Raw genomic sequence first — 10,372 nt, 5'->3', positions numbered from 1 at the left:
CCGCTGGTGCTGCGGGAAGTTCGACTGTTCCCCGCATTTGCTCCGATCCACCTCCCTGCCTCGATTCTGTAAACCGATGGGGCGCTCACCCTCCTCACACCCCGCACACGGCCGTGGGGAGAAAGATTGATCTGAATCGCACTTCCCCTAGAAGTAGAAAATTGATAAGAAAAGAGACTACTATGTAACATCACGCAAATACCTTCATAACATACGCCGTGCCTTTTATTCTCTCCAACGAAATAGTTCCCGAGTTTTATATCTAATTTCCTAATTACGTAGCCTCGCTAAATGGGTTATTTCGTGTTGCCGTTACAGTGGAGAGGTGCCTGGAAGAGCAGGGGAGATCCTGAGGCAACGAAATGGGTTCGGGTCCAAGCAGCAGCTCCTGCCAGCCCGCAGACGCTGTGCCGCAGGCAGATAAACGCTTGCATTAAATTTATTTTTCCCCAGCCAATATACCTTTTTTTTTTTTTTACCATTATATTATATTTGGATTCAAAGTTCTCGCTACCACATGGGAAATATCCGTGTTTCAGCGAGAAACCTCTCTGCGTCCGGAAATACTGAAGACTACAAGCCCGCCGCCATCAGACACATCGGAGAGGTTTCGAGCAACCTGATTTGCCCTGAATTTCGCGGTCCTTTCTATGGCCATTGTTTGCGTTTAAGCAGCTATCTTGGCGCGGGACGCAGGAGACGCAGGGACCCCCGAAGGGCAGGTGCGCCTGCGGCCGCCCAGCTCCGCGTCGCGATCCCGCGGGGACGCGACCGCAACCCGACTCCGCTCAGCTGCTCTGGGCAGCTCTTGGTGCCGGGCAGCTCCTGCTCCGGGAAGCTCTTCGCGGCTGAAAGTTTGGTAAAACTTTGATCTCGACCCACCCCCCTACCCCGCAGCGCTGGGCCGCAAGCGGCAGCGACCATACATCGACCGCCGAACGCAGTGTCCCGTGGGCTTTCGATGGGGGACTGGTACGGAGCCTGGGGAAACCTCCTAGACCCCGGTCTCCCCCCAGCCCCAGGGGCTTTCGGGCGGGAGGGGTAGTTGGTATCAGCCACACTTCCGGCCCCCTCGGGGACAAACCCCTTCGGCACAGTATGGGCATCGCCGCCGACCCCGACGGCGCGGCAGAGGGCCCCCCCCGCTTCCCTCCCTCCCTCTCTCCCCCTCCCTTTTTCTCTCCCTCCATCCCCCCGTCGGCGGCGTGGAAGGAGGGTGGCGGTGGGGGCGGGCGGGGGCGGGGGCAGGCTGAGGGTCTCTGGGCTCAGCGGGGCGGCGCGGGCAGCTGCAGTGTCTCTCGGGCCGGCGGCAGCGCTCTGCCCGTCGGTGTCACCACGGCGGGCGGCGGCTATCCCCACTGGCCTGGGGCCGGAGCCGCGCCCCCCGCGGAGCTCGCAGGCAGAGCTTCCCTCCTCCTGTCCTCCAGCGCCCCGGCCTCCGCCCGCCCCCGCTGAGCCCTTCTCCGCCCCGGAGCCAGTCGGGCTCCTCCCGCGGGCATGAACGGCTATGGCTCCCCGTACCTCTATATGGGCGGCCCGGTGTCGCAGCCCCCGCGGGCTCCGCTGCAGCGAACGCCCAAGTGCGCCCGGTGCCGCAACCATGGCGTGCTGTCCTGGCTGAAGGGGCACAAGCGCTACTGCCGCTTCAAGGACTGCACCTGCGAGAAGTGCATCCTCATCATCGAGAGGCAGCGGGTGATGGCCGCGCAGGTGGCTCTCCGCCGGCAACAGGCCAACGAGAGTCTGGAGAGCCTCCTCCCAGACTCCTTGCGCTCCCTCCCGGGGCCGCCGGGCAGCGCCGAGCCCCCCACGCCGCCGCCGGGGCCGCCGCCCTGCGCGGCACCACCGCGGGCCCCCGCCGAACTGGCCGCCGCCGCCGCCCTGCGCTGGGCCACCGAGCCGCCCCCCGCGCTCCCGGGGCCGCTCCCCAAGGCAGGTGAGGCCGGGCCGGGCCGGGCAGGGCGCCGCGGTACCGGGGCAGGAGGGAAAGGGAGGGCCGGGACAGACCCCGACGGGCGGGTCTCGAGGGGTGGGGCCGGGACGAAGAAAGGCGAGGGCTTTCCCTTCCTCCCGACGGGCGCCGTGGGAAGGGAATGGAAAGGCAGCTCGGCGGGTGCCCTTTGTCCCTCTATAAAAAGCAAGGAGCCACACAGAGCCCTGCCAGGATCGTGGCCGCCGGGACCAGCGGAGGAGGCCGGCGAATGTCGCCGCTGCCAGCCGGCTCCCCGACGTGCCGCTTTTGATCCCGCGTGGATCACAACCGCACGTCCTTCTGCCGCTCCCGGCCCCCTTAGCCGGCTGGAGTCGCTCCCCGGCTTCCCCCACCCCGGACGTCGGGGCTGCGGGGCCTCGTCCAGGACAAAATCTCCAGAGAGTGCCTCGGACTAAAAGCGGCGCCGGGAGCTAGAGGATTTCTGTGGAGCAAGGATGACCGGAAGAAGTGAGGTGGTGGTAGGGGATGAACCGGGCAACCCAGTCCTCCTGCGCTCCGGGTCACGTCTGGGGCTGCTTGTGGCAGGTCGGGGTTGCTGAAACCACCGCCCGCAACCGGCACCTTGTGAGTGCGACCTGTCGGTAACACACACTTCTGGAAGCAAAACTAACGCTCCGGAACTGCTGTCCCATTCCCCGCCCAGTGTCTGAGCGGGAGCCGACAGTCTTTCACGACGGGGATACCCGTCGGACAGGCCGCTGGCAGCCTAGTGCGCTCCGCAGACAAGCGGAGACTGACGAAATTTTACCCAGTACTCCGGGAGGGAAATGGCGAACCCTGAGCTCTCACCCACGGGCTACCGTGTGCGGTACGGAGCCATCCCGGCCACGGAGGCGTCCGTGGGGGCCCCGGCACAGGGCTTTGTCCTCCAGCACTGGAGGAGACACAACACCGGCCCCGAGGCGGCGGCACGGCTGAGTCTGTCAGTGTGGCGAGGATGCCGGTGGCTTGGGACCCACTTCTTCTTCTCCGGCCCTTGGCACCGCCTGCCTGCCCTCAGACCCCCCTGTCCCCTGCACTTCCGCCTGGTTCCGTCGGCCGTTCCCCTGGGCTTTGGGGGTCTTTGCCCAAATTTCCGCTGGCCGTAGCCTCCCACCAGCTCGGAGTCTTTTCACCATCCGCGTCCGCGGCGGCGCTTGGCCGGGGCCTCCTCCCTGCGTAGAAGTGGGGGCGGTGAAGCCGAAGGACTGGGGAGGGAAGGGGATGAAAAGCCCCCTTGGCTTCTTCCAGAAAGTACAAGTTCCTGTCCGCCAGCACGATATAAATCTGACGGATAGGAACGGTATTAACTTGCACGCCCAACTTTCCTTCCCCTTGATATATGAACTTCCCAGTTTAAAAGATTACAGTAATCACGGGAGGAGAGTGTAAATCGAATCTGATAGCAATAACTTTTGGGGAAGGTCAGGCTCAAGTGAAATGTTACCAAGCAACAGGCATTTTGTTTGCAAAATAAAATCAAAGTGTATTGATGAGAAATTCTTCCTTGCCAGCCAGTCAGCACTTTCTGCTAGCAGCTTTACCGAAGAAAAAAAAACCAACAAAACAAAAACAAAAAACAAAACCCCAAACATAACGGAGGAGATCTCCATAAATCAAGGCCCTCAGTGCCGCGCCTGCCCCCGCCCCCTCCCGCGGTGAGGCCAGGTTGGGGGGACTTGGGCGCTCCGGTACCGCCGAGGAGCCGTCCTGGTTACACAGACGTCACCCCCGTGGTCCCCGGTCCCCGACAGTTACAGAGGGGTTTTTCCCCCGCTTTTTATGAACATGTGGATGCGTGACAGCAAAGTGGAAAATGGTTCTTCCTGTCACCACACAACTTGTTTATTTCTAACTATCCTGCGTGTTCTGAGCGGCAGGGCTTTCACTTCCTTCTCCCCACTACCTCAATTAAAATCGTCGTCAAAACATGTATGTAATTATTTGTTCCCCTTGTCCGTCCCGTCTCTAACATACACACAAACACACACCCCCTTTCCACCGCGAGGACATTAATCTCCTGAAAGGTGTTTTTCACTACGAAGGGGAAATTTCCCGACATACGGTAGAATCAGATCCCTCTGCTTTTATTCCTGCCAGAATAAAATCCTGTCATTTCGGCGGGACAGTTGTGAAGTTCTGTTCTGTGCAAATGATGCACACAGAAACTACCCCTGTTGCACCTGCCTCTGCTAAACTGGGATGATCCCTCCTCCTGTTACCGTGCTCATGAACTTTCCTCGCCCACATGAGCACATTTCTCTTAGTATAGTAGTAGTTGTCCAGGTTTGTAAACAATATAATGCTATATTGGGTCGTGTCTTATTATCAGAGCCAGCTTCTTAATGCAGCACGGTTGTCTCTGTGTTAGAGAAGAGTGATTAATCTCCTACAAAGTACCTTAGACCTTTGAAGATAGGGTTGAAAGCCTGAAGTGAAAGTAATTAAAAACTCCGACAACCTAAACCAAACTAACACCCCCCCCCTTCCTCCAAACAGATAGAAAACCAAAAAACCACAACCCAACCAACCAAAAAATCCCCCCCAAACAAACAAACCGATAAAAACCTCACCAAAAACCAACGACCTTAACTTTTCATGTTTTTATGCTAGTTCTGGTATAGTCCTTTCTATTAATACAAATAAGGAAAACAGCAAATTCTTTTGGGATCCAAGAAAATCTGTCCTAACAATCAAAGAACAAGCTGTTTTAACAGGGAGTCAGCAGTGGGAATATCGAGGAAACAAATTTGTTCCAAAGTATTAGACCAAGTTTTCCAGACAAGTTATTGAATTGAGAACAGCTTCTCTCATCCATATTACTTTTATTTGGCGTCTTTACAAGATTTGACTCATGATCCTTAATGTATAAATAGTCAAGGAGAATTGGGGTATATATTGCTCCAAATTTATAGCAGCTTTATTTATTAATCTGTATTTTACTGTAAATGCATGCATGGTTCTCCCACAGTTCTGTGTTTTATGTATATCTGTATTTGCACTGCATCTCTGTATAGATCTAGGTTTGTATCTGTCTCTGCAAACATATTATTTTATGAATACTCCCCATCGTTTATATCAATAAGAAAACAGTTCCCCTAATTTTCCCCGGGATCACAAAGTGAATACTTGAATGCAGGCAATTTGAAATAGAAGGTGTTGGGGGAAAAAACCCCAACACACACACACGCGCGCGCGCACACGCACACACACACAGAGAAAAAAGTACAGTCCCCCAAACCAAAACCACAGAAACATACAAAACCGCCTAAACAAGACCAAAAACCTCACTAAAAGCCAGAACAGCCCCCTCCCAAAAAAACCCAATCCGAATCAAACCAACCAACTACCATCAACAAAAAAACCCACAGCAAAAACCCATCAAACCCCACGCAGAACAAAACACAACACCCAAACCCTACAGACGAAAAATATCCCAGAACGAGATTTCTTTCTTGAAGCCCAGAACATCTTTATGTGAAGCTTACAAGTTATTAAAGAAAAAAAAAAAAAAGCTTTGGTGAAGAGCAGCGGGTTGTACTTTCTAAATACAAAATTGGTTTTGTACCTGAAAATATAAACATTTGCTATTAATACACACATGCAATATTCCTACAATTTAGTGCCCACAGAAGGACATTTATAATGTATCTTCCCTAATTTTTGTTTGTTTGACGATTGCTATTTTGTGCCAATTTTAAACAAACGAAAATCGCGGTCGCGGCTGTTCCTGTGAAGGGCTGGGGACAGTCCCTGGAGCGCGCCTTCCACCTGGCCCTCTCCGCGCCCTCAGCGTGGCAGGCAAGGAGTGTTCCCATGGGGAAAATGTAGTTGGAACACAGCCTGACAGACAGGGAAGCACCGGGGCCGGCCAGGTCGGCAGGAGCTGCCATGCGACCAGCCCCAGCCCCAGGATGAAGCCTCCTGACACCGGCATCCAGAAATGATCTCGAAAAGGCAGAGGGGAAAAATACAACAGCGTCCATGCTCAGTGTTAGCCAACGGAGGGTAATTCTCCATGTGTTAATAACAGCACTTCGATTTAAATCACCGAAATCTCGTTTTCCGTGTCTGTCCCCGTAAGTCTAACAGCCCTCTGAGATGCGCCGCTGTGATCTCTGCTGTACGAGGAGACTGTCCTTGTGCAAAGGTTAAGAATCGGGCTCTGCGCGGTCTCGTGATGATAAAGATGCAAACTTCAGTGGGATGAGTTTTCAGAATTTGGAGAAAATTTTTTAGGCAAGCCTCATAAGGATATTTTTAAGAATACTGAAAATTGAACAAATCTAAAATATCTTGAAAATAATATTTTGTAAGGAACAGGGAATGTATTAGAGAGATCTTATCTGATATAATTTTTTTTTTTTGTAAAGCACGTATTTTCTTCCTAGTTGTACTTGTTCTCATGCCACAGAGATACACTGTAAAAATGCGGTAGTTCTGAAATACTCTCTACTTGCATTCAGTTAATTTTGTAGTATTGTGTACTACAGTGAAAACTATTGATGTGGAAATTAGGGCTATCATCTCCCCTAACTGCCTCTCTAACTCTGTTAAGACAGGAACCGGTAGTTAGATGTCCTCAGACTGCTCTCTAAGCCTTCAGTGTATAAACTGTGCATTCACTAAGATGTGAATCACTCTTAGTGCCCCTTCTCTTGTAACAAATGCGTAATTATGAACACGTGAAGGGACTAGGAGGGAAAGGTAGTGTGAGCCTCATGTTTTCTCAAATAATGGATGAGCTATGCCGGCGTTTTACCATCTCCTCAAAAGGATGCATGTTGCCAGTTTGCTATTGGCAAACAATTCGTACATTCCACTTTGGCCGCTAAGGCAAGATTGACACACTGAGCGTATGAGAGAGGATACATACATTGCCTTCTCTGTAATGTAGCAACATGCAAAGTTATGCTTGTCTGTTTGCACTGGACAATGAGCATAACCAATATAAAAACAAGTACCAAAACCAGGCTATCCTGCTAAAAGAGATCTTCATTAGGGCAACTAAGTTCCTCAGCTATATTCCTCAGCTACATGCTTATCTTCCACATCCCAAACTACCAGCATCCCACAGCTTTGTAGGATGACCCATCATTTCTACCAGGTACCACAATCCTCACGAGGAGCACTTTTTGGCATACTCACACTGTTAGGCTGTGCTCTGCCAGGATCTCATACTTATTTATAGCTCCCATTCTGGTGAGCAGAGTGGCTTCTGGCTCAGCGTGGGCTTGCTCAGACCTTGACTTCTTTCTCTCTCAAGATGGGAAATTGCATTAACAGACTTTGTCTCAAGCTGATCTGTGAAACACTAAACTTATTCCACTGCATGGGGAGATGCTCTGCCTGTTAATGGGGCGAGAGAGAGGCAGGAGGTGGTGAGCAGTGAGGCTAAGGTTCTTGCATACCTCTAACTGGTTGCATCTCACTTGGGCAGGGGTGTTCATCAGCACATTTTAGGAACCTTTGCTTGCTTCTTACAGCTTCTTTATCTAGTTGGGCTGTTAACCAGGGACTTGGGAAACCAAGAAAATAATTGCATTGGGGTTTTTTTTGCAGATAGTTTTTCACATATATGTGTTCAAAAGCACTGCCCTGAGCAGTTAAATTAGGCTCTTGTCAGCTGCAGCTTGGACAATGATCCCTCCCCCATGCATTGATGCCTCTCAAGGATACCATCATTTTGCTCTATGAGGAAGGTCAGCAGAACTGTGTTCTTGAGAAATAACCATGAACAATCTCAAGCAATTCTATGCACTCCCTTGTGCATAGGCTGTGAAAGCACTGTCAACCTTTCTTCCTTTCTTCTTGCTGACAACAATTCTATACTCAGGTCAGGCATTACTAAAGTGACCAGAGATGTGGGATGTTCCCATTTCTGAGTGTCTACCTGGAGACAGCATGGTCAATGGGCTTGTTTTCAGCCCTGTACTCAGCTCTTATCCTTCTTAGTTTAGCACATAAAAAGCAAGATACCAGGAACAAGCGCTAAGAGAGTTTGTGGGGTCTCCCTCTTTGGAATTATTTAAAACTCATCTAAGCAGGGACATGAGCAACCTACTCTATATTTTAGGTTGCTTTTGCTTTGGACAGGGTATTGGACCAAATGCTTTCCGGAGGTCCTTCTCAAACCAGATTTTTCTAGAATCTGTGCTGTGGGAGGAACCAATTTCTGCAGAGCCAGAACTTGAATACACTGATGTATTTGCAGACTTTTTATACCTTCAACCAGTAGTCATGATGAAGTGGTTCCACCAATGCTGTTGGACTTGCAGAGGGAATTTTGGCCTCCCTAAGTGCCCTCTTTATCTCACAGACAGTGGGATGGTGCTAGTGAGGAATTATGATGTGAAAGTGCTCAGGTTCCTCTGAGAAAGCTTGCACTTGGCTGGTGTGTTGCTGCCATGTAATCAGTGAGAGACGACTGATACAGTGTATTTGATGCAACAGAAAAATGGCTACAGCTTCTTTCCTTGCACATGCGAAAACGTGACAGATACCTATAAGACCTAGACCAGGTAACATTATTCTTTTGCAGTTTTATCTTCATGAGATGTTGCAAAGATACCTTAATTTTTACAGCACCTCTGTGAAAAATGCTCTTCCCCCCCCCCATTCTTCTTTGTTCACTTTAAGAAGACACTATCCTCAAATTTCTGTAAAAGCTTTTGGCTTCAGTTTTTTATTAACTTCTCTGAATTCTCTTTGCAGACATGAATGAGGAGAGGTTGGGTGATGCCAGTGGAGCAGACAATGCTGAGACCTACAGCGACAAAGACACAGACCAAAGGAGTTCCCCAGACATGACTAAAGCCAAAAGCTGTTTCACCCCTGAAAGCCCTGAAATTGTTTCAGTGGATGAGGTCGGTTACGCAGTTCAGAAAAATGGTGGGAGCACAGAGAATCATCCAGACAGCCCCAAGTACCACCCAGAGCAGAACCACCTCCTGATAGAAGGTCCTTCTGGGACAGTTTCTTTACCATTTAGTTTGAAAGCAAACAGACCTCCACTTGAAGTCTTGAAAAAGATCTTCCCTAGTCAAAAGCCAGCTGTGCTAGAGTTGATCCTGAAGGGGTGTGGTGGTGATCTGGTGAGTGCTGTGGAGGTTCTCCTGTCTAGTCGGTCTTCGGTGGCCAGTGGGGAGAGAACTTCTGCAGAATCCGATGGTCTTGTTTTGCCTTCCAACGGGCACATTTTTGAACACACGCTGAGTTCCTACCCTATTTCATCTTCCAAGTGGTCTGTGGGCTCAGCATTTAGGGTTCCTGACACACTAAGGTTCTCTGCTGATTCCAGTAATGTCATGCCAAATCCTTTGGCTGTACCTCTGCAGCACCCTTTCCCTCAACCACCACGCTACCCGCTGATGTTGAGGAACACTTTGGCAAGAAATCAGTCCAGCCCGTTCCTGCCCAATGATGTCACCCTGTGGAACACCATGACACTGCAGCAGCAGTACCAGCTGCGGTCCCAGTATGTCAGTCCTTTCTCTAGCAACACAACCACAGTTTTCCGGAGCTCACCTGTACTTCCTTCCCGCTCGTCAGAGGATCCTAGGATCTCAATTCCTGATGATGGGTGTCCTATTGTGTCTAAGCAACCAATTTACACAGAAGAGGAATATGAGGAAAGGTCTGATTCTTCAGACTCAAGAATACTCAACACATCTTCTTAGACTGACATTTGACGTGTGATAGCTAAGCGATACTCACAGTGCAGCTGAACTACTGGCCCCTAAGAAGAGGGACACATACTCTATGAAACTCTTGCAATTGTATTAAAAAGTGACTTTGCTTGGTATTATACTATAGCAATAAAGACATAACTTTTTTTAATTTCTTGCACTTCACTGGATAATGCCAAATAGCAATACTCTGGCTTTAGTGCTGAGTCTGTATTACAAAGGAAGACTTTATGGCTATTGGTTATGGGACTCTGGAAGGCTCATAATGGAAACAGAAGCCCAAGGTCTACTTTGTTCTTTAACTCAGAAAAATGGGGATGTTAAACTAGAATACTTGAATGCTGTTTTATAAGAGAGAACTCCTCAGGACATAAGAAATCAAATAAACATAATTCAATTGCAAATGGACTAAAACAAGGAACTTATAATCTTATGCCAGTGATCATAAAAAAAGCAGAAGAAAGAAATATGCACATGCAACTAATATGAGCTCCTTCTGTGCCGTTTGAGCTTGGACACTTTTCAGAGAAATATTATTAAGAGTTATTCTTTTCCCATGGCTAGGTCGAAATGTGTAATGTCAGTGTAAAACCAATTACAGCTGTGAATTGCATGAAGTGTATTGTGAAATGAACACCAGATTAAGCATTGTCAGGTTAATGTAGCATGCTAAGGACTCTAGAAAAATAAACTAAGATCATGATCTTGGTTT

General features: G+C 50.0%; 1 protein-coding gene across 1 annotated transcript; it reads left to right on the top strand.

Moving 5' to 3' along the window:
* Positions 1-1,497: 1,497 nt before the first annotated feature.
* DMRT3 (doublesex and mab-3 related transcription factor 3) lies at positions 1,498-10,289 on the top strand. Its single transcript, XM_027709746.2, has 2 exons — positions 1,498-1,936; positions 8,687-10,289. The coding sequence occupies exons 1-2, from the start codon at positions 1,498-1,500 to the stop codon at positions 9,649-9,651; spliced, it is 1,404 nt and encodes a 467-aa protein (XP_027565547.1). The 3' UTR covers positions 9,652-10,289.
* The last annotated feature ends 83 nt before the right edge of the window (positions 10,290-10,372 follow it).

This window comes from Pipra filicauda, unplaced genomic scaffold (genome assembly GCF_003945595.2).
Source record: "Pipra filicauda isolate LSUMZ 115617 unplaced genomic scaffold, ASM394559v2 scaffold35_size7292922_pilon, whole genome shotgun sequence".
NCBI lineage: Eukaryota > Metazoa > Chordata > Aves > Passeriformes > Pipridae > Pipra > Pipra filicauda.
This window is presented reverse-complemented; position numbering and strand designations above follow the sequence as displayed.

Excerpts from the sequence above, each read along its gene's own strand:
- DMRT3 (XM_027709746.2), top strand. The coding sequence starts at position 1,498 with ATGAACGGCTATGGCTCCCCGTACCTCTATATGGGCGGCCCGGTGTCG. Across the intron at positions 1,937-8,686 it reads GGGGCCGCTCCCCAAGGCAG|ACATGAATGAGGAGAGGTTG; the intron begins GTGAGGCCGGGC and ends TTCTCTTTGCAG.